Here is a 25556-nt window from a genome sequence, read left to right as displayed (position 1 = left end):
TTTTTCCTGAAGATATTGAGATGAAATTTTCTATATAGATTTAACATGTATTGTTACAGATCAAGTTTAACGTTCATAGCAATTTACACATTTTTCACATAGTTATTGGTACTGAACTTCGGAGATACGGAAATTTGTTGGCCCCGGTAGGGGACATGTATTGCTGTAAAAACATATTTGTAATGGGTAATCTGTACTGAATGGATTGCAACTAAGGAATACAGGCCTTCTAACTGAAAGCTCAGTGCTCTATGGCTGAGCTGTTAAATGTATGACCTTTAGCTGCTGGCAACCTGAGCACTTTATACAACTATAGGGGCAGGTTGTAGCCTATTGGTAAAGTGCACGTCTGATGCACAGTCGGCTAGGATCAATCCCCCTCGGTGGGCCCATTGGGCTATTTCTCATTCCAGCCAGTGCACCACAACTGGTATGTGCTATCCTGTCTGTGAGATTGTGCATATAAAAGATCCCATTCTACTAATGAAAAAATGTAGCAGGTTTTCTCTCTATGACTGCCTGAAAATGACCATATGTTTGACATCCAATAGCCGATGATTAATAAATCAGTGTGCTCTAGTGGTGTCATTAAACAAAACAAACTTTAACTCCATACAACTATACTGTTACATATTTCATAATTGGTCAGAAAATCAAACAATTTTAACTTTTTAATTAATTTTTTCAGATACTCTTTGTTTCTCCATTGTTCCTGTTCTGATTGGCATGGCTCGGGCTATGGGGAGATCGAGTGATGAGAATCGGCCGTTGATATCATACCTTCTGTCTGTGAAGACCGGTCAGCCTTATAGCGAGCAAGAACAGGAAAAGGCAACAAGCAAGCGGTCTTTCAGCACATTTCGACCTATTCTGCCACGGACATTATCATCTTTAGTTTTAAACTCCGAGAGCCCCAGTCCACACAGCCCGTCACCTACGCCGTTTGATTATTCAGAAAGAGCTAAAAGAGAACGGTCACCTTCACCCTTGTTGGTGTCCTTCAGAGATTCACCGGGAAGTAATGACAAGGGTGATCCGGCGATGGTGTACTTTAACAAAGTGGGTTCAAGTTTTACGAGAACAAAACCATGGGGTTTTGAGATCATTCCAGAACAAGATCATATCAAGTTCTCTACATCACATCTTCAAACTCTTGTCAATGTTGTAAGTAGCTTATTACTCTGGCATTTTCCATGGTATTCACTCTCTTTGAAAGTTGGAGGTTCTTGTATATATACCGGCCTCAGTGGTGTAGTGGTTAGGCCATAAGTCTATAGGCTGGTAGGTACTGGGTTCAGATCCCAGTCGAGGCATGGAATTTTTAATCCATATACCGACTCCAAACCCTGAGTGAGTGCTCCGCAAAGCGCAATGGGTCGGTGTAAACCACTTGCACCGACCAGTGATCCATAACTGGTTCAGCAAAGGCCATGGTTTGTGCTATCCTGCCTGTGGGAAGTGCAAATAAAAGATCCCTTGCTGCCTGTCATAAAAGAGTAGCCTATGTGGCGACAGTGGGTTTCCTCTAAAAAAACTGTCAGATGACCATATGTTTGACGTCCATTAGCCGATGATAAGATAAAAAATCAATGTGCTCTAGTGGCGTCGTTAAATAAAACAAACTTATACTTCTTTTTTTTACTTGTGTATATATATATCTACTAAATATAGTCTGTCTACTAAATACAGTGTGTTGTATAATTCTATCCATGAAAAATGGGTGGCAGTTAGTTAAAATTTCAGAGTTCATACTGATTCTGGAAATCATTGAAAACTATGCAATTTATATTTTTCATTTTTCAGGTCTTGAAAAAGTATGAAAAAACTATTTTGCGTGCAAGTTTTGAAAAAGTTTGGAAAATGAGCAAATTTCAGTAACTTGTGTGACATCACCCGAACACAGTTTTCTTTTTCATGCATCCGTTAACATTTCTGGAAGCTAATCGGCAGTTTCCGATTTTATACACATGCACAGTGTGCATTCGGAAGTTGGTCATGAATATATCTTAAAATAAGCAGGTTTTGATTTGTGGTCATCATAATCTGTGAAAAGTAAGTCGGGGAAAATGGTTTAATGTGTTTTGGAAAAGGTATGGAAAAAGTAGGGAAGTTAGTTTTGAAAAAGGTGTATGAAACCTGAAATTTTCTTCCTACCACTTACTAATAATACATTTTGATTTCTAAAGGTTGTAATCTTTGCATTGTCAGTTTAATCTTGGGGTTATAAAAACAAATACTAATAATTAAAAAATCTAAAGGTTGATTTAGGTTTTTATATCTTTTATTATTCTTTTTACGATCTTAAAAGTATTTATTTTTTACAGGCAAAGAGGCTTCTGAACAAAGATACATTAAATAATTTGGATTCTGTGTTGTCAGACATTTTGACTGATAAAAGTGTGGTAAGTAGCTAACAGGGAACATTTTGTTTTCAAAATCTTGATTAGCAATATTTCTAGTCCATTGAAAATAGTAACTACTGTTTAATGTTTTAAAATTGCATAGCAGTCTTTGAAACTTGCATAGCAAATCGCTACGCGATACTGAACAAAATCTTACCTGGCTAATGTGTTAGTTTATTCCAAGTTTTATAAGTTCTGTATTCAGATTCATTTATTCAAACATGGATTATGTAATTATTGAATTCATTAAAATGTCAGTGATATATATTTTGTTTATCATATTAGTAATGTGTTTGATATTTAAAAGATATAATTATTAGTCCCCTACCAGTCCAACCGGAGGGGACTATAGGTTTCATCTCCATCCATCTGTCCCACATATAGTTTTCCAGACTTTTTTTTAGAATGCCTTGATATATCGAGCTGAAATTTTGTGTATAGGGCAATTCCACGGTTACTGACGGAACATTCAGACATTTTTTAACATCGTGATTTTTTAATTTTATTTTTTAAAGTATTCAATAAAATTCTTAAGAATGTTTTTGATTGAAATAAATATGTTGTGACAAAGTCATGTCAAAAGAAATTTTCATTGCATACAATCTCAGCGCAACTACAATCAGAAATGAAGTGTGGGTAACTGACGCAACAAAAAAAGTAACTTGTATTTGACATATCTTTGAACTTGCCAAAATTCTCTGAATCTGAAGTATCAAGTTTTCAGGTATATATAGAAATGTGTAGTGTACAGGTAATCTATGATCACTAGAACGAGAACTAAGTTTTCTACAAGGAATTTTTTATTAATGGGTAACTGACGTAACACTAAAAGTAACTGACACAACATTTGCGAATCATAAAAACTAATAAGAACATATTTTAAAAATAAAATATTTGTCTTTGGCAACTGGTTCATCCAAATTGTAAGAAATACATAAATCTTAAAGGGAATTAAAAAACTAACAAAAGGGGCATTTTTGGGTTGGGGGGTCAACCCCCCATTTCCCAACCCTATCCCTGCTCAAAACAAATTATTATTATTATTTTAATATGCATATACTACATGCATTTGTCATGATTAATTTTACTTGTAGGATGCAAGAAATTGCATTTTAAGACATCAGTTGCTCACAATTTTTCACAAACACCCCCCCCCCCCCAGTAACTTGGGCAGTTGCACCCTCAATGCCAGCCAGTCTAAACCCCCACTCCCTTCAAAACATTTTGCACACATGCCTCAACAATGAGACAACAGCTTACGTTTACATGTACATCTTGATTCGAAGTGTAATCATTTGTTTTTTTTTGCAATTTTCAAGTATATACTGCATTTACTTTCTTATGTCATTACCATATGACTGAACCAAACCAAATATTTCGTAAGAAATCGATGAGAATAAGGCAGATATTGTAAATAGCCCATATTCTTTCTTTAAAATCTGGGGTTTTTTTTATTCTCAGCATGCTGTCCTGTCTCATTTGTTGTTCTTGTTTGATTTAAATTTATCTTGCTCCATTTTTCACTATTCTCTGTTCTTTTCCCTCTCCAACCTCTTTCTGCCTTCATTCAAATGTGCTTGATTCTCGTTCATTTTTTAGGTTGCTGTCTTGGGAGGTATTCTACAAAAAACATCAGCAACTTGGATATTTTTAGGAGTAGTAATCCATTTATCAAATGAAAGGACATTTGCTATTTAGAACTATTAAAGGGGCAATCTAATACACATGTAGTTGCATAATATATTTCCAAAATTTATTATTATTATTTTATTTATCTTTTGAAATGTAAAGATTATTCTTGAAATAAGTTACATGCCCATAAAACATTACAACCAAATAACTTATTTACAGGTAAAAAAAAGAATTATATCATTGCAAAATTAATTTCAGGTGACCCAACAGTTAATTGCGTGAAATCACATTTTGAATTTGAGTTGCAATTGTACAATGACAAAGGATTGGCTTTTTTTTTTAATAACTGATGCAAACTGTTTATGTACTTTACAATTTTAGCTAAGAATTCATGGGAAACCACTGTGGCAGTAAGGTGTAATGTTGATTTATTTTTCTGAGTTAATTATGAAAGATTATGTATGAAATCATCTAATGTGTAGTTATTTATCATAAATAAATGTAAAAATAGCAAAATAAGTGACTTGCCATTACATGTATGAAACTGCAATTTTAAATTTGTGTTACCGGTAATTATTATTGAATATTATAGATACTGTTTACAATAAACGGTGCTGTACATATATTAATCTAAGCTAATGAAACAACGTCTACCTCTGCCATCACATGCAATAAAATATATCTAATGAAACAAATTCTATGTGCATCTGACGTCAAAAGCTATACAATATATATCTTGAAGTATAAGGGTATATACATTGATGCTTGTGAAACTGCTATCATCTACATACATGTATCTATTTAAAAACAGTGTTAACTAAGTCATGATTATTTTATTTTAGTTAAATAGACATCTTTAGATTAACTTCTAAGGAATTACAGTATTTGCAGTTCTTGAAAACCTTTTTTTTTTTTTAATAGTTTTACACAGATGTGATAATAAAGAAATTATAAAACTTACAAGTGCAAAGGTCAAGAAAATTCTGAAACTTATTGTTAATTTTTTTATAGTACTCACTCTAGTTTGGGAATTAACACATTTCACAATCTTACATTATGCCTCCAAGAAATATAACAATTGAAAATAATGTATGTGTTAATGTGTTGCGTCAGTTACTGACTGGGGAGTTATGTCAGTTACCAATAAATTTTAATTCTTGGTGTGCCCACTTAGATTACCGGTATTATGTTGCCATGTTGTGTAACCAAGAATATAAAAAAATATAATATATGGTAGCACTGTAGGAGGTCAATATTAAAATTAAGCTTCAAACGGTAACTGACGCAATGAGGTAATGCTATAAGTTTCAAGATTTTATTCATAAAAATCTATTCCAAATTTATTAATTTGTGTTGTTTAGGAATTACCATTATGATCTTAGAAACAAAATCCAATACTTACCTTTATCATATTCATCAAATTTTAATGACATTTTTGAAAAAAGATTTCAGTGCAATTTGGGTTCTATTCTTAGGAGGAAATAGCACAAATTAAAGATGGCCACCAAGTCACATGACACAGTTTTGAATTAAAACCTGAGTATTTTATGGTTTATTGATTATCAACAAATAATTCTATGTGAAAAATAAAGGCATAACAGTGAACAAAAATTTCACTCCAGAGGTATCATTTTTCGTGGAATTGCCCTATAGCTTTATCATGTATTGTTACATATCAAGTTTGACTTTCATGATGATTTACCCATTTTTGACAGTTATGTGCCTTGAACTTAGGAGATACGAAAATTTGTTTTCCATACTTTTTTCTTCAGATATTGACCTAAAATTTTGTGTATAACTTTACCATGCATTGTTACAGATCAAGTTTAACTCTTATGGTCATTTACCCACTTTTAACAGAAGTATGGACCTTGAATTTAGGTGATAGAAAAACTATTGGATTCAGTAGGGGACACATATTGCTTTAGAATACTTGTTTGTTTTTATTTTTATTTTTGGAATTAAAAGGAAAAATTTACATTTGTGTTACAGAGTTAAATTCACTACACATAATTAAAACTGCACATAATTATTGTTTAATGTGACAGTTTTATTGTGGTGACCATCATTAAAAACTACTCTTAACAACTGTTGGAAAATAATGTTAAATATTTTGTAAGCACTCTCATTGCTCCAGAATTTTATTTAAGAATGATTTCAGTACATCACTTGATGACTTGAAAATCATATTTGCAAAAAACCCACCTCAAAAACCAGCACAAAATAGCCTTTATTATTTACATCAGTGCACATTGGTTTCATTTTGTAAATTTTCTGTATTTTGCCTTAAAGCCAGTCATGTGTTTAGAAAAGTACCTTGACATGAATTGAGGTAATAACGTAAATTTTATATTTGTTAATAGAAAATATATTTATATATTTTTTAATCTTATTTACAGCAACACAATTTGTTTCGGTTTCCATACAAGTCATATCATGAGACAGTAACACTTGTTATCGTTACTGTGCTTCGGGATGTTTTGGAACAAGAAAAAGGTTTGATGTTTCTTTTGTAACAGGCGATTTTTTCCCTACTATTGGAAACACGAGGTTTCCGCCCCCAGAAATTGCCTGTTCCCCAAGTTCTTTTTATTTAGGACTCGTATTTTATCAAACTGGCTATCACAGAAGAACAACGATGATGAACAGAAACAGTTTATTACCATACGAATAACAAGACTAAAAACCCCAATACATTGCGCGCTGATACAAATAAAGAGAGAATGAAGGGATCAACAGCATTAATAAACAGCAGATAAACATTATTTTAACTTAGTTAATTCAAAATTAACCATTCCTGTTTCACTTTTATTATTTTTGTGAGCTTTATTATTATGTTTGTATTGTAAGCTTTAACATAGTTTGTTTGTAATTTGTCAGTAAAGGAGCAGATGGGTTAAGGTTTCTGTTACTGTTTGTTTATGTATGAAATTATTTACTCTTTAAGCTGATAGCTTTGACCGTATAAATTTCTTGAAAACTACTTGACAGTGTATTGACTAAATAGCAGCAGCATGAACATCCATACACTGTTATTGTTAATAATTGTATTAAAGAAAAATATTTTTTTCCTAGCTAAAACTTACATTTAAATTACACAAATATGTATATAGAAAAGTTTTTCCTTTATGCAAGTATTAATTATTTTGTTACATTTTCATTTTATAAATGTCTGTGCATAGTGAACATAATTTTCTTTTAACGCAATATTTGGACCAACATCTTGACAAGCCCCACACCCAAGTGTTACATAACATTTGAATAGCCCACATACACCCTGTACAGTCGAATCTTTGTTAAGCAGTCATATAGGGATGTATTACAGAGCTTCTAGAATTGTTATAAACATCCACTAGCCATGGAATCAGTCAGATGAACATTTTACTAGCCATGATTACAACTTCACTAGCCCCACACCCAAGTGTTACATAACATTTGAATAGCCCACATACACCCTGTACAGTCGAATCTTTGTTAAGCAGTCATATAGGGATGTATTACAGAGCTTCTAGAATTGTTATAAACATCCACTAGCCATGGAATCAGTCAGTTGAACATTTTACTAGCCATGATTACAACTTCACTAGCCCAACTATAAGTAAATACAATTTTACTAATAGGAATAATCAGATATGTTAACTAATGGAGATAGAGCTTAAAAACCCTTACATTGGGAAGGGTAGGGTAGGATATTCATACATACCAAATAGACTTAAATGTAGCATTTGACAACTTTTTTTTTTTCACTAGCCGTCAGGCATGGCAATAGTAGTTATTTACTAGCCCAACATTGAATATGACTAGCCATGGGAGTGGGGTTACCATAATCTAGAAGCCCTGTAGTATTAAAATGTAAACCATTAATATAGTTGGTTGCTAAACAGATGGCTGCTTGGTAAAGATGGCTAGTTTGAGCCAGTTCTGAAATATATACTGCAGACTTACTTGTGAATGAATTATATATGGATACAAACTTACATGAATAATACATAACCTGACCTTTCATTTAAGTGCACTCTCACACCATTTTGTTAGGAACATGTCAAAAAAATCCAACACTCAATGAAATGTCTTTAATTTTCAACTTTTTTATCAATAATTATCATTTCTGGTTGTACATATATGTGAAAATCTCTTCTTTTTTTCTCTTAGACCTTCCTGCAACATTTATGAAGGACATTGAGGAGTTTATTCGCAGTGTGTACTATGCCGGACAGGATGAGTTCAAGCATGCTACCAAAAACAAAGAGCATGACAAATCTTTCAACCCTCAGCAACTGATGGTCTACAGCAATGCAGCCTGTGTTGATCTCCTTTTTTGGGCCATTCGAGAGGAATCTGGTGGGGTTTATATAATGAATATAGCACATTTACCACATTATACATAATTATATATGTCTGTTGCAGTTATTGTAAATTATTAATATTATCAAACATAAAATACTGTTTAGTGAGTCCATATAAATGCTGATATTTCCTATATCAAGTACCAAATATGTTGCGTTATCTCTATTAGTGTGATATTTAATACTAATAGTATTCAAATGCTGATATTTCCTGATGGAAAAATATTAAGTACTAAATAAAGATTTTAAAATATTTCCAAAACTGGTAACTCCAAACAAATATGTTGCGTTATCTCTATTAGTGTGATATTTAATACTACCGTATTTGACCGGAAATAAGCCCAGGGGGCCAAGACAACTCATTGTGAGCTTGGCATGGGGTGGGCTTATTCCCAGACAAGGGGCCAGTTTTGTTGAATTTTTTTTTAATAATTATAATTAAAATAAATAACAATATCTAATTATCAGAAACACACCTTCTATGTTACAATTACTTACCAGTGCTGTTTATTTACATCCAAAATTTAATGCTGAGAAGACTTAAAACAACAGCAATTAACAACAAACTCAATAGCCTATACACACGTTTCTGACACGGGCAGCTAGCTTACACTGCAAAGAATTGTCAATCTAAGGTCATTGTTCTTAGCCAATCAGAATACGGTATTTGCTTAATTAGCATTAACTGCGGACCCAGTGTGGTGGTAAAAATAGACACTGGTTTTTAGTTCATACTTGGCTTGGATACTTCAGAGAAATACTGCAGGCATGAAATTGAAAACAATGTTACACACTGTTATTGTTAGACTGCTAAATCTCACTGGTGGTAAAATATTGTGTTACATTTGTGTTTAATTATCTGCAGGAGGTATGACCTTTTAAATGAACTTTGAGCAAACTTGCAATTTCATGTTATTTATAAGGTGACGAAGTTGGGGGTGGGCTTATTTACGAATGAGGGCCTAATTTCTTAAATGCTATCAAAACGGAGGTGGGCTTATTCAAAGACATGGGCTTATTTCCGGTCAAATACGGTAATAGTATTAAAGCATATTTAAATATTTCCTCAATTCACATATTCAGATTCATAGACACTGAAATTAGTTTTAAATCTATTGTGCCTTTGTATTTTTAGCAGTCACTTTAATGTTTGATCTTGTAATTGTTTTGTTGTTTTTGTTTGTTTTTTCACTTTGATTCACTTTGATTTACTTTGTTTTCAGAAGCTGAGAATTTGTGCCTGATGCTAACAGAAAAAATCAGCATGAATACAGACAAGAAACTGCTGTTTACACATTCACCTCTTATCCTTGTAGCTTTGGAGGTATTTTTGTTTCATGTTTTGCCAGTCTTGATACAGTAATTGGGCATTCTCCAGAGATCATGTTGTAGACAGTTTGTCTCTATCCAGTTAGAAAAAAGTATTTTTAAACGATCAACTATATATGCTGTGTTATTAGCCAAACACTTTAAATTAAGTTTACTACTTTTTCCCGCCTTCTCCGCATATTATAATTTTGTTTTCATTGCCGTGCCTGATTGTTGGAGATTGGTCTGTCCATGTTTTAAGCTCGATAATATGGTTAGGCAAATTTGATTTTTGATTGACAAAGTAGGATGCCATTAACTACATTGATATTTCAGTTACATCTTTGTCAGTTAATGGCAGGTAAAATATATTATTCTTGTATATATGGAGAGAATACCATGTGACATTATTGGTATCACTCGGCAATCTATAATATTAATGTATGTGGGATACCATTTAAAAACATTGATTGGCTACTCCATGGTCATGGCTAGATGCCAAAGTCACATTGCCAGTGAAATTAGCACTGCTGAAACTGATTGCTCTGTGATATGGTAACCTTGAAAGTGCCATAAATACATTTTGGTTAGAAAAGATATTTTAAATTCTTTTAAACGTTGTTTTTGAGGATATGTAAGAAATATAATACTATACTGGTCTTCATTAGGTGTTTATGTTCCAACTTTTTCTTTAAAAAATATATCCTACATGCTTTTGCTCATTAAATATATTTATCAAATAATAAGCTGTAAAATAAATAGTATTCTCTGTTTCACTAGTCTAGGATTGTTCCCTGTTGTTGGACCCATTGAGCTATTTCTCATTGCAGCCAATGCATCACGACTAGTATATCAAAGGCCGTGGTATGTGCTGTCCTGTCTTTGGGATGGTTCTTATAACAGATTGCTTGATACTAATGGAAAAATGTAGCTGGGTTCCTCTCTAAGTCTGTATGTCAGAATTACCAAATGTTTGACATCCAACAGCCGATGATTATTAAATCAGTGAGTTCTAGTGGTGTCCTTAAACAAAACAAATTTTACCTTTAACACTGTGTCACTAAGTTGATTTTCCATTACGATGACAATTTGATATCTTAACTTAAGCTCTGGTTCATCCGTAGTTTGTTTTCCGATATTCAGGCTGTTGGTAAACTGGCTGTCAAGTTCCCATCACTGGCACCCTCCATGGTATCATCTCTAAGAGATTTCCTGGTGAGTCCGTCACCCATCTTGAGCAAACTGAACAAATACGCTTCTGCAGACGCAGTGTCGGGAAATATCAAGATCACCGTCACTGATGAGGGCAAGGTATCTAACAGCATATCGAAGAAACCAAGAAACAAACTGTTCACAATGTTTGAGAACCTCAGGGATAACGCCATACATAATATATGCAGGTAAGAATTATTAACTGTCGAGGGAATAACTGCGTTAAATGCAGGACAGGATGTCCAGTATTGATCACTTACTAGGAGCATGGCATAACTCTGTGGTTGTTGAACTTGTAGAATTAGTACTCTTTGTGGATCTTTCAGGCCAGTTTCTGTTCAAAATCATTTTTCTGTTATTTGTATATTAAATGTCATGGTGTGTGCTATCCTGTATATGGGATATCCCTATCAAAGGTCCTTTGCAGCTACTTGGTAAACATAGATCAAGTATCACTTTGGACAATGTGCTGTGGTGTTATTAATCAAATTTCATTTCCTATATCATTATTAGTACATAATGTTATGATTTTGATTTCTAATCGCAAGAGAAGCTTTCTATTGTATACTGACACACTTTAAAAACGCAATTTAGTTTTAATGTGACACTAAAAACAATATCTATTGCATATCTATGAATGTATTACTATAACATGCTAAGATGTATTCCTGCATGTCAACGTGTGTTTCTGAATTTATAGCGATGATTAACTTTTCATTCAATTAACACAAAATGTGAAAACATAGAATTTGGTGTAAAACTGACAGTGTGTGCAGTATGTTCACAATACTTTGCACGTGCAAACTGCACACATTGGACACATAAAAAGCACAGATTGATTATTGGATAAGTTGGTGTGAAACAATGAAACAACTCAGCAATGATCAGAGGGAGCAAGCATTAGGAATGCTGATGGGTAGAATTTTGCAAAAACGGGTAGCTAGGAATTTTCAAGTGCACCCTTCAACAAGTTCAAGGTTGAATGAGCGATATAATCTGATTGGAATTGTTCATGACCATCCTCGATCAGGCCAACTTTCGGTTACTACCCAGAGACAAGACAGACAGATAAGGAGAAACAATACATCTTAGCACACTATAGTAATACATTCATAGATACACATTAGATATTTTGTTTGTCTCACATTAAAACCAAATTGCGTTTTCAAAGTGTGTCAGTGTATTATGAAAATGACAAGTAGTTTGTAATTTTTAATATATTTTTCGCTAATGCAAAGAATAACAAATCTAATATGTACTAATACTAGGGTCAGACTGTCAACTGCCAGCAGAAAGTTGGCTAACTCGACGGTTGCATTGAGTTGTGAATGCGCTCAGACTAACCAACTAGACATTGCATTGAGTTGCAAGTCATATACGATGAAAATCGAGTTGTAAGAGAGCTCAGACTAGCAACTGGACCGTCGTAGAAGTTGTGACAGCAGAGAGTTGGCCAACTGTCTGCTGGCAGTTGGTAGGCTGATCCTAGCACTATTTCAAATATTACAACACTTCCTTTCACTATTATGTTTGTCCAGGGCATTAAAGGCTGCCGTTCAGCAAGACCCAGACTGTATCCAGGCTTTCTTGGCGACCACCTCAAACAGACTGTACCGAGCTGAGATGAGTGACAGGTATGTTATGCTACCGCCTTTGTTATGTACACCTGTTAATGTATTTTTGTGCTGGGGTGTTGTTAAACATTCATTCATCCCTGTTAATGTATTTTAATATGTTGTACATAGCCCCCTACCCACCTAACCCTACTCCCATTGTTATGGTAAAAGATTTTAGTTTCATAGTTTTATGTCATTTCCCCATTTTGCTCATTTTCCCATCCTGAATTTAAAAACATTGTCTTAAGTGACAAGGTGTTTTGCTTTTGATATGTGTACAAATAAACTGATTATAATTTTGAAAGTCATGGCTTCATATCTTTAGATGAAGACTGAAACACATATTTGAGAAAAGCGATGCATATTCATGTAAAAGATAATCTAAGTATTTGGGTTTGTAACTTTAAAAAATAAGAAGTATATTGCGGGATTAAATACTTTAGCAACTGAACTTGTTAAATTTAAGGTTGGATTTTGACATATTTAATCTGCATGTTGTGCATGTTTCTAGGTGATGTTTTATTTCTTTTAAGGATGCATCTGTTTGTATATCAATAGGCAGTGTACAGAATTAACATTTGATGTAACCAGCCAAGGTCAACATTGTTAATGTTTTCACACATTGTCTAGCAATATATAAAGCCTGCTTAGTGTGTATTTTTTTTGGCAAATTATAATGGCGTGTATTACATATTTGCAGCTGACCGTGCTGTATTGGATATATAGTCAGCAAATTATAATCATTCCATGAGCATCTTAGCCAACAGAGGCTGGCTTCTAATGTTAAATTTGTACACTGATGAAAGTTTTTTGCTAAAAACTGTTGCTTGTTATATCAAATATGGAATATATACGTAGGAGAATTTCTCATTTAACATTCTGAGCCAACTTTTAAAAACAAATCTGATTGCTGTCTGAAGCACCATTTCAGTGCGGGTTTGTCAGCAGGCCTTTATAGACAGTTTTTCCCCAGGACATTTTTTGTTTTTTTATCATCCATTAAAGGCTTTTGTAGGAGATATCGCTGACACTATAATATTCAATATCTCCTGTGATATTATCCTAGAAGATTTTGCTTCTTATAATCTTGATTGGTCAAATTTTAATCACTGCATTCTAATTTAAATGAAAAGAATGATAAAAAGAATACCCCCCTCATGTCTTATGATATAATTTATCAACACTCATTGATAAAAGTATAAAAATACTCGGCAAGATTTTATACTTTTATCAGCTCGTGCTGATAAATTATGATATCACAAGACACAAGTCAGTGTCGTTAGTATGAGTCGGTCAGTTTATGAAAAATAATTATTCTTTTTTTTCTCTCTTCTTTTTCCCCCCAAGATTAATTTTGGCAGTAATGATGATGATCATCATACATATGTGTGCTTACATTTAATGCGGTCTATCAGAAAAAACATGCTAGTTCTTTCCAGTAAGCAGCATTGGGATTTTTGTCTCCACTTTTTCATTAAGATAACACAGAATACTGTCTTGGATATACTTCTCATGAAAATTAATGATCCCGGAAAGGTATTTCATTGATCTGTGACCTTTTGCACAGAAGTTATCCCCAAGCTTAATTCATGTTGATTGGTACTTAGTCTTTTAACAGTAATTCACCAGAAGATGGTAACTTGATTTTACTAAAAAATTATAACATGCTACCAGAGAGTTGTTATTTTTTTTTATTATTATTATTATTATTTTTTTTTTTTTTACAATGTCCACAAAAAAAGTAAAATGTCTTTCCTTTTATGCAAAACATATATTAAATACCAGACTGTAAATGGAAAACTTCCTCAAAGTACAAAGTTAAAACAAACATTTTGCAGTAATAACATGGGACCGGCCTCGGTGGCGTCGTGGTTAGGCCATCGGTCTACAGGCTGGTAGGTACTGGGTTCGGATCCCAGTCGAGGCATGGGATTTTTAATCCAGATACCGACTCCAAACCCTGAGTGAGTGCTCCGCAAGGCTCAATGGGTAGGTGTAAACCACTTGCATTGACCAGTGATCCATAACTGGTTCAACAAAGGCCATGGTTTGTGCTATCCTGTCTGTGGGAAGTGCAAATAAAAGATCCCTTGCTGCTAATCGGAAAGAGTAGCCCATGGAATGGCGACAGTGGGTACCTCTTAAAATCTGTGTGGTCCTTAACCATATGTCTGACACAATATAACCATAAATAAAATGTGTTGAGTGTGTCGTTAAATAAAACATTTCTTTCTTTCTTTCTTTAATAACATGGGACATTGTTTACATCATAGGGGCAGGACGTAGCCCAGTGGTAAAGCACTCACTTGATGTGCGGTCGGTCTAGGATCAATCCCCGTTGGTGAGCCGATTGGGGTATTTCTCTAAAAGATTCCTTGCTCATAATAGAAAAATTTACCAGGTTTCCTCCCTAAGACTATATGTCAAAATTATCAAATGTTTAACATCCAATAGCCGATGATTAATAAATTGATGTGCTCTAGTGGTGTTGCTAAACAAAGCTATTTTGTTGTGCTCATGTCATTACCATGTGTCACAATACTGTTCAAGCAATAGAATTGCAGAAATGTTTTATATACCTGTAGTCATTAAATCATTGGTCTTAAGGCTAGTAGGTTCTATGTACTTAACTGTTTGGGTGGGTTTTTTTTTTTTGTCACCGATATAGAAAATTACACATATGATGACACTGATAAACCAAAGCTGTAATGATGTTTCAGTGACTTTTGACTTTCTAAACAGCAATATTTAATATGCCCATTGTCTCGTTGGGTGTGAGTGTATTTCTGAATATATGGTGCTGGTATCTGTGAAAGCCAATTTGGTTATGTTCAAGGTCTGCCTATCCTTGTTGTGCATGCTGTAGTTCTACGTTTTGTTTAGGTTTTAGCGTTTGTTTTGTTTTGTTTGCGCCTTAGGCTTAGATTGAATAATGTGAAAACCCCACCACCAGAATCGAGATGGCATCAGTTGAAAGTCGTCATCAAATTCCTTCGTCCATCAGCATCATTACACGATTTCAAGCTTGCAGACTTACAAAGGCAAAACAATCTTTGTGTTACTCTAGCTTATACCTGTGGGCCATATCAAATTATTTTGTTTCATTTTGAAACTGAAATGGGGTCCGAATTCAGTCAGTAGTGTATGGAAAACATTCACTGGACTGTTTTTGGACTCATATTGAACTGAATGACCACATCAGGAACCAATCAAATTGTTCATGAATATTAATGTGATTAGCAGTGGCAGAATGTGGACATGTACTTGCTGTTTCTTGAACAGCAGGTAGTCTTTTTCTTATTTGTCTATGATGTTCATTGAACTATTAACAGGCCGTCAAGTATCCTACTTTTTCCTATTTATTCCAAATTTTTTTATGAGTCCCTATTTAGCCTTCTTTTTGATGAAAATTCCTATTTTTTCCCTCTTTTTTTGCACTTTTGACCAGTTTCATTTTTTTTTTTTTTTTTTTTTTTTTTTCTTTTAGTGACACCATATTTTTTCTCTTCACACCATTTGCTCCAGATAACTTGCTATGAGGCATATTGTGATATCTGTGGCATAGTCATTGAAATCTGAATATGCAGATGGGATACAAGGTTACAGGCTTCCAGTTATTAATCTTCACAATGCAATTTAAAGTCCTCTTATTTATAATTTCTGAATTTATGGATATGTTTCTGGTTTTTTGGTAAAAAAACGCAACAACAACAAAACAACTGCTAAATTGTGTGGGTGGGTGGGTGTTTGTGCAAATACTTACATTTTCCACATTTCTCATCATGTCTAAATTGTACGAAGTCAGGCTGAATCTGTTAGGGTTACTGATATACTGGTGCATGGTGTCTAAGGAAGTAAGATTTTAGTGCTCATTTGCAGGTTGTGCTTTGCTTACCGTAACAAGTATTGTATTAAATGTGCACACCTGCAGTATCATAATTATTTGACATATTTCTACCAATTCAGTTAGCACACAGCTACTAATTCCAGCTATATTATCCAGTTGATCTACCAAGAGAAAACTAATTTAAAAAGATAGTGTCCATACCCACATTCAATCACATATACACACACTACCATTGCTGCTGTTTTTGATGGTGTCACTGGGTCAGCAATGCCTTGTTGTGGGGGTTTTTCAGTCAACACCCCTGTCATTTCAGAGTTAAAATTTGACCTTGTAACTTGTATTATTCAATAGCATAAAAGGAATATTGCATTGTGTTGCTTTTTAAAAGTCTTACCCCAAAGAACCAAATTCAACCACTGCACTGTCTGAATAAAAAGTGGTGTATCGGGATGGCATTAAGGGGAGGTGGGAGGCCATCTTAAAACAAAATAAGTGCCTATTTTATTCCTATGATATACACATTGTCTTATTTTCCTGTATTATTATCTTTTCAATGGTTTTCTATTTCCATATTTAGTTTTTTTGAGATGGCTCACTCACTTGACTCCTGCAATATTCTCTATTTTAGGACATTTACTTTTATACAAAATTCCTATTTTCTTCCTATTTTGTGGGCAAAATTCTTATTTTAACCCTATTTTCAGGCAACAAAAATTCCTATTTTCCGATTTTTTTTACCCACCGCCTCACTTGACCGCCTGTATTAATTAACAATATTAATAGATGGAGAATTGTTTCAATATACAAAACAACTGTGTAACCTAATTCTATGTCTTTTAAAAATGTTTGTGATTATTGAGTAAAAATAATCCTTGTAATCTCCAAAACTTCTTACTGTTGATAAACTTGAGTTTAATCTTAATTATCTTATAGCTAAAAATAAATAATAAAATAACTAGCAGAAAGAAACAAAAATGAAAGTATATTGGAGATTTTTGTTTTGAAGTCAAGAAACCATTATCAGTTTTACATAGAATGTTATATGCTCAGCTCCTGGTTTGTGTTTATGACATTAATGAAATGAAACAGTCATATAATGAATTTTTAAACATTTGCTAAAAGTCTTGAGTAATGTGTCATTATTTGTTAGTGCTTTAAATTTAAAACATAATGGGTTACACAAAATAAAATATATAGGTCACCTGAAAAGTATTTTGCATAACTCGTAAATGGGTTATGCTCGTGTTCAATTCTCTGAATCCTGCTTAATGTTAAATAGTTGATAAATAACCAATCCAGGTAGAGACTTTCTTCAGTTCACAATGCATTGTACATTATTCAGATAAAAAGTTTAAGAACTAATAATGGTGGCGTTCTTCAGTTTATCATAATGTATTGCACATTATTCAAGTAAAAAGTTTTCTCTAATGAAATAATAGAACAGTCATGTTCTATAAAATTTAAATAAAATGTGTATTTTGGTCTGTGCAAATTTGACATGGTCCCACCAAGGTGTATGGCTAGTGTTTAGTGAGTGATTATTCAATTGAATACTTTGCACGGATCTAAGACTATCTTTCTTACACTATGCTACTACTACTACTACTACTACTACTACTACTGCTACTTCTACTGGCAAATTGGTTTCTGGCTTGGATTGCTTTTGCTACATGTTAATATTATTAAGATTATTATATGAGCTTGTGTGTTGTACCGATTTTATGAAACGAGTGTCAGGATTTTTGTATTGCCTGACCGAGAGCGAGGGTAATACATGAATCCTGACACTTGTTTCATAAAATCAGTATGACTCACACGTGAGTATAATAATTTCTTTATTATCCATATTATTATTGTTGTTTTCTTTATGAATAATAAGACCCAACTCAAAATGTTTCAGCCACAACTAGGAGACTACGAAATGACGTCATATTTCAAATGCACAGTCTGAGTTAGGACTGGAGAAGCAATGTCATGTTATGACGTTGCTTCCCAAAATTACGTCATTACACTTGTTATTACATGTGTGCTTCATATGATTATTATTAACCCAGTTATGTTGAACCATATGGATAATATTTTATTTTATTATCCAAATATTAGTTGGACGTTTAAAGGCTCTGAATCATGGTTATGACACCATGCTTGTATAGAACTTTGCGACATCTGGGGTTTTCATTATCATTAAAAGAAACCGAAAAAACTAATTTGCATGTTTTAGCATATTTCTATGTTCAAATAATAAATGATCTCAAATTACCATATGTTACTTACTTGTTATAATTGTGTTGTTCTCTTTACTGTCAATGAAAATAAAACATTTCACAAATATCCTAAAGTGCTTACAGCATTCATACTTGTTTAAAATGTATTTGTATAAATTGTCATAAATACTACTGACATGTGTTTAATACATGTGAATAACTATTAAAAGGTAATGTTTTGCACACTTATTTTCCTCACTTACTTTCCTCACTGTCATCCTCGGTTTTCATGGATGGGCACTACATCACCCTGGAATTTGATGTTATTAGAACTGTAATGATACGGGAGGTTGCGATATGCATCCCAATACTTTAGTCACAATAACATACTTATCGCGATACTTAAATTTTCTTATCAATCATTGATAATTAAACTGTTTAGTTTAAGTTTATGAAACATAATAATCTAATGCTTAGGAATTCCAGCAACTAAATGTCAAAATTATGTTTTCATTGCTCCACTGTGCATGTGCGTAAGTTTGTAAATTTCTGCTTCAACTTTTTTACCAAAAATTATTGAAGCATTGTATCGCAATACAGCTGTCCTGAATTGATGTATCGTATCGGGGCCCTCGTATCGCACCACGATACTGTATCGCAATATCATTACAGCTCTAGATGCTACTGCTCTCAGTCTACATTGTCACTAGAGTTCACAGAACCAGTTAAATAATTATGAACTAAAAATTAATATAGATTTACTGAATATCTGGGATTTTTTTTTTTTTTTAGATTCATTGGGGTATGAAAAAAACAACATGTGCAAACTGAATTGGCAAATTGCTATGCTTTTTGTTGTGTATACTCAGATGAATCTAAAAGAAATTGCATTTAAATGTAATATTTAAATAATCTTGAAAGGAAATAGGAAATGTTTTATTAAACAATGCACTCAACACATTTTATTTACGGTTAAATATGGCGTCGGAAAATTTGAAAGATATTTATTAATAAAAACACAAACGAGACCATATTGTATTTATTTTTTTATTTAAAAAAAAAGAGTTTAGTTATTGAGCAATGATGCTCAATAATACAAAGTACCACTATAAAGTGACGTCATTAAATATGACGTTTCTTGACGACTTTTTAACAAACTCAATTGCTATGGCTGGATTAATTGGGTGGTGTTTAGTTGTAATGAATGTAACAGAAATTTAATTATATGATCTTGACACGTGGTTGTTTTCTTGAGGTTTTTTTTTTTCCCTGACAAAAGCAGAAAAGTAGTAATACAAAGAGGTATCTACTTGCTATCTATTTCTTAAAATTGTTTTATTTGTAAACATTGTAACAGTAAGTATCACATGCAGTAGTCGGTTCAAGCCATTGATATGTCATTATACTCTTAAACTACTAATATCAAGCTGCATGACTACTGATTGAATAAAAAGGTTTTGTAGTAAGTTACACAATTTATTACATACCTATTCAGTCGTACTATAGTGATAAACACATTTTAAAACCGTGTGATAAATTTATTTTGTATCGCACATACATGTATGTGCGATCTGCACGGGAACTTTTAAATGGGGAATTCCCCTTTTCTTTTTACTGCAGTTAGCACTTTTTATTTGCTGATGTCATACATGATTTACAAATGACGTCACATCGTATTTGAAACATTACACATGGCTGCCGCAGAGTATGATTCTTAATGTTAAGTAAATCTATGAAAGGAGTTTTGATCATGGATTTAACAAAGTGTTGTTATGACATTAAATTCAATTTATTTTTTGTAAAACATAAAAGAAGGTATGTAATAAACACTACATTGTTTTCACTTCCTATTTATTGCACTTGTTTATTTTGCAAAAGAACATACCACTTGACTGCTACGCGGTCTCGTGGTATATATTCTTGTGCAATAAATAGAAAGCGAAAACAATGTATGTGAAGTTCTGTATATGTATTATATGGAAGTCAAAATGTGCTGTTTTATTTATCCTCAAACAAACTGTTGTATGATTCTGTTAAAGGATTTATAAAAAGCTTTTTTAAATACAGTAAAACAATTATCGTATTTCTTTTTATATAATTAAAGAAATATGTTCCAAACGTTAAAAAAAAAGAATAATTTAATCAGTAAGCATGACATTCTGTGAAATAGATAAAAGTTTCAAAAGTTGAGTTTATTTTGTTAGTATTTTATGTATTTTTACATACACTAATCGTAAAGATGTCTCCTTTAAAAAAAAAAAATCCTATCATGTGCTTTTAATTCTTTAACCCAAAATTCATTCATATTCATGTACTGTTACTGACACATATCAGTTTCAACTATTAGTGTGAAAATGCACCAGTTTTCTTATTCATAGTAGTCAAATATTTTTATCTTTGACATTTTCCAGCACATTTTTCAGCCTTTTTTTCTAATTAACGTATTTGAGAATATTGTAATTAACCAGTATTTTACACATTTTCAATATTACGTATATTGTGTGTGTGTGTGTGTGTGTGTGTGTGTGTGTGTGTGTGTGTGTGCATGTATTTCTAACATTATTACTGCTTGATTAATACATAAAACTTGTAATAGTACTAGTTCAGTACCTCCTATAAATATAATTAAAAGAAATAATTACTCAAACAGATCATTTGGACATTTATTTTAGTTATTTGTGTGAGAGTATACATTTCATGCATTCGTGGCATATGAACCATATAATGGGGAAATAGGAAAATTTTGCAAACATTCTAAAACAGTTTTTAGATTTTGTTTATTAAAAGGTGATAACTTAATGTTAACAAATTCTTAATCAACCTTTTTTTTAAACACCTTATAAGTTGATTAATTTAACTTTATGACATCATGTTACCTTGAAGGATTTTGAATTTTATATATCATGATTCATGCATATATATTTAAAAATGTAAATGTTTTTTAGTTTTTCTTTGTAAAGTATCATTTACAACTGTTGGAAATGTTTTGTCTTTACATACAACTTACATTGTGTCATAGCTGGCATGGCATGTACGCATAGGTATGTAATTCTATAATAGAACACTGCTTGACAATGTATGCTTTTATAACGAGCATACAGATGTTAAAACTGAACTACAAATATGTTTGCTTAGTGATCAAAGTAATTTGGAACTAGTTACTTAGATCATAATTAATATTAATTCTTAACCCGATTTTTACTAAATCTTCTCTGATGTCTTGTAGGGAATCAACATTGATTTCAACAAACACGATCTTGACACTCGGTCATCTCGCCGTGGGACTCAAGGATACACCGAAGACTGTGGAGTCGATACTACAGATATTACAGCAACGCTTCTGCAGCCCACCATCATCCTTGGATGTCCTTATTGTCGACCAGCTGGGATGTATGATTATGGCCGGATGTGTATGTGATTGCTAATCTTGTTTTTAACATCTCCATGTTGTACAATCGTAGTTGTTTTTTGTTGGGTTTTTTCCCTTTTATTTTTTATGGTTTTTTGTTTTTTCTTCTTTTTTTGTTTTAGGGGTGGTGGTGGAAGGGGGTCTATTCCAAACAGTGATTACAATTGGTATGATTATCATAGTCCTGACATGATATATACTGTAAAAAGAAATACATTTTAAAAATACCTGCTGTTACTCTTGTGAGTAGCCAATGCATAGGGGGCATATTAATGCACTTACAACAAATAATTCATAACTCTCTGCATGTAGCCCATAAGTTATTATATAAATGATGTTAATTTTTTATTTTATATTCTTTGTCTTTTTAGCCTGGCATCTACCAGGAAGTTATGTCCATGTTCAACCAAATCAGTATGGAGAGTAGTGCCCCCTACAGTCACACTGAGAAAGATGAAAAGGTTCGGGGTTACAGGTAGGTTATAGATTTTATTACCCCCGAATGGGTTGTAAACTCAGGACAGAAGCTTTAAAAAAAATCTACGTTCAGTGTTTATTTGTCAGTCTTCACAGTGTTTACTGCTTTTAGTAGTTTTCATTATCATAAACTTTATATACCATATTTTCTGGCCTATTACATGCACCAGAAAATAAACCGCACCCCTTGATTTTAGACAAAGTTCCAAACTACGTCCTTACATAAACCACACATTTAAATAAGCCGCGGTTAAAACCGAGCCACAGTAGTTTTCATTATCATAAACTTTATATACCGTATTTTCTGGCCTATTGCATGCACCGGTAAATAAACCGCACCCCTTGATTTTAGACAGTTCCAAACTACGTCATTACATAAACCACACCTTTAAATAAGCTGTGGTTAAAACCAAGACACAAACATAGTTGCAGTTGATTATTGTTTGTATTTAACAACAATAAAGATATCTATTCTCCCTTAAATCAAACAATAAATAATTGTTGGTTGTAACTTTAATTGTGTGGCTCAGTTTCACTTCAGATAAAATAGCTATTTTTTTTTCCGATACATAAAAAAGAACATGGTAACTCATTGTTTGTAATTAGCATTTATTGCACACACAAAAATATATGATGAAGTTTTGTTTGTTCATATTTGATTTTAATAACTTTTTAAAAAGTACACAAGTGATAAATACTCACAATCTATTACGGTAATACCACAACACGTTTCTCAGTAATCTAACTGATGTGCACTGGTGTGTCGTGTGCAAAAATTACATACCGTATTGTTCCTATTTGTAGCGCCCCCTCTAATATAAGCGCCCCCTATGATCACGAGAAATGTATCATGAAACGGTACCCGTAAAATAGTATAACTGGCTTACCTGACTGCCGACTTGCAATGATTATAATCGGTAAACAAATAAAATCCAAACAGGTGAAGCACTACGACACTAGTATGGGCGAACAGTATGTCACACATGTCGTTTATCAAATGTATATCACTGTTATCTCCACGCAGAATGAACGCACGACACTCCGTTAACGCTGTTCAAAACCGGAAGTACAAACATACCGGTAGGTATTTACACCGACACCGTAACACCGTTTTCAATATCAGTGTACTTAACTGGTCTTCCGGCGCCTGGCTTTCTTTTTTCTGTTTTCTTTGTCGATTTAAGGTGTTCTTTCGATTTACACCAATCTTGGACCTGTTTGCGGTGGACACCAAACAATTTTGCAGCATGATGCTTGCCTTTTTCTTCAGTAACGGATATGACTTTCAGTTTAAACGCAGCGGTATAAGACCTGCGCGTCATTGAACTACTAGTGCTCGCCATGTTTGCAAAGAGCAGACAGAGTGTGTACCGCAATCCTAGGGCATTGGTCGCTAAATAAAAATATATTCAGACTGGGTGACAAAATGAAGTGGGCGAGTATGAGGGGTCTCAATCACACACCCTTCCCCCATCCCACTTTCAAATACACTCCGCAGGCCCTATATGCCTACGTGCACAGTACCATGTATTTCGATAAATCAGCTGACGATGTACGGTACGCTACGTCATTTCAACAAGAAAACGTCACTGGTGGAGTGACTCAGCGACAAAGCTTTTGATGTCTTAGCGAGCCAGACGCATTGACAGTTTGATACGAGGATTTTTCACACGTATTACGAAACATGTTCTAGTACTCTAATTAGCGTGCCCCCTTTGTGTTTTGCATCGCGCCCGGGTGCTACAAATAGGAACAATACGGTATTCAAAAACGGTCATGTCAGTCAACCGAAACTAAGTAGCGTACTGTCGATCGTCATTCATAGTTGTAAAAATTGTTTTATAACTTTCAAATGACAGCCTTAGATATTTGCCGAGAATAATGTATTAATATAATTATAATTACATGCAATATAATGAAATACAACAAAACAATAAATATACGTAACAACATTTATTTGTACTCCCCACCCCCCTAACAATTTGAAGTCTGGTTCAAAATTTATGTTTTATCACTGATCGGGTAATTTAATAAACTAGTCTTTCACTCTGATTCGATATTGTCGGATTCAAATCCACTGAAACTTTCGTCCTCTGTGTCGGAATGAAATGCTTCAGCAACGTGACCAGGCAGGTCACTCACATGTCATCGTCAGATTCTGTGTTTGTGTCTGCATACGTCAGTTCGGCCGTCACAAATCCGCTGATAATGCAACTTGCTGGGACCTTTTTCCACGATTCAAGTAACCATTCTCAAACTGTAGCGTACGTCTCTCTCCTCATACGCCCTGTACCTGTATAACTGTGTGTTCCGCTGGTCATCCAGGTTTCCCACAGTTGTCTTAAGATGTGCTTTGAAACATCTATTTACGAAAATGTCCAGGGGTTAGAGCAGTTTCGTCATCCCACCAGGTATCACGGCAGGGATAGAATTCAACTGTTTTATTTGATCCTTGATGTCATCCATAATGTGAGCCCTCATAGAATCCATTACCAAAATGGCCTTTTTTTTAATGAAAAAATCCACCAGGTCGTTTCATGTAGCAAGAGTTCAGCCAGTCACTCATCATATTTTAATAATCCCTCCTTTTTTGTTGCATCGAATGATAACACCAGATGGAAATTTTTCTTTGGGTGTTGTTATTTGTTTGAAAATGACTATAGGTGGAAGTAGTTTTCCAGATGCCGTACATGCCAGTACTACCATCATTGATGATTTTTCATGCCCTGTTGTTCATACACTAACAGTGTTTACACCCTTCGTTTCTATGGTTCTACACATGGGTATATCAAATGTCAGGGGAACTTCATCCATGTTGATGATGCTGTCGTGGTTTATGTTATATTCAGCAACCGTATCACTTGCGTAAGTTTTAAATAGTGCCAGCTTTTCCACAATCTTCAGGCAGTTTTTGTGAAACTGTTGTCCGAGTACGGATTGACAAGGAATGTCGCTTCATGAAACGAAAACACCAAAATGGTCTGGCCTGGAAATCATCTATTCCCATCTCTCTGGCTATCACCTTGGCTCTTAGTCTGATGATCACCGTGTTTAACCCTCGGCATGCTGCTCATTGTAATAGGACCCAGTCGTCAATCTTCTC

At 33.7% G+C, this 25556-nt stretch overlaps 1 protein-coding gene across 1 annotated transcript in view; it reads left to right on the top strand.

Moving 5' to 3' along the window:
* The window catches only part of LOC121367727 (phosphatidylinositol 4-kinase alpha-like), a 109263-nt gene that overhangs the window by 8991 nt on the left and 74716 nt on the right, over positions 1-25556 (top strand). Inside the window, exons 6-14 of the mRNA XM_041492066.1 lie at positions 689-1164; positions 2325-2402; positions 6434-6530; positions 8187-8375; positions 9604-9704; positions 10832-11088; positions 12439-12534; positions 21794-21977; positions 22348-22451. Coding sequence (XP_041348000.1) covers positions 689-1164; positions 2325-2402; positions 6434-6530; positions 8187-8375; positions 9604-9704; positions 10832-11088; positions 12439-12534; positions 21794-21977; positions 22348-22451 — 1582 coding nt within the window. The remainder of the gene's footprint in view (positions 1-688; positions 1165-2324; positions 2403-6433; positions 6531-8186; positions 8376-9603; positions 9705-10831; positions 11089-12438; positions 12535-21793; positions 21978-22347; positions 22452-25556) is intronic.

This window comes from Gigantopelta aegis, chromosome 3 (genome assembly GCF_016097555.1).
Source record: "Gigantopelta aegis isolate Gae_Host chromosome 3, Gae_host_genome, whole genome shotgun sequence".
Taxonomy (NCBI): domain Eukaryota; kingdom Metazoa; phylum Mollusca; class Gastropoda; order Neomphalida; family Peltospiridae; genus Gigantopelta; species Gigantopelta aegis.
The sequence above is the reverse complement of the archived record's forward strand: the minus strand, read 5'-3'. Positions and strand labels throughout refer to the sequence as shown.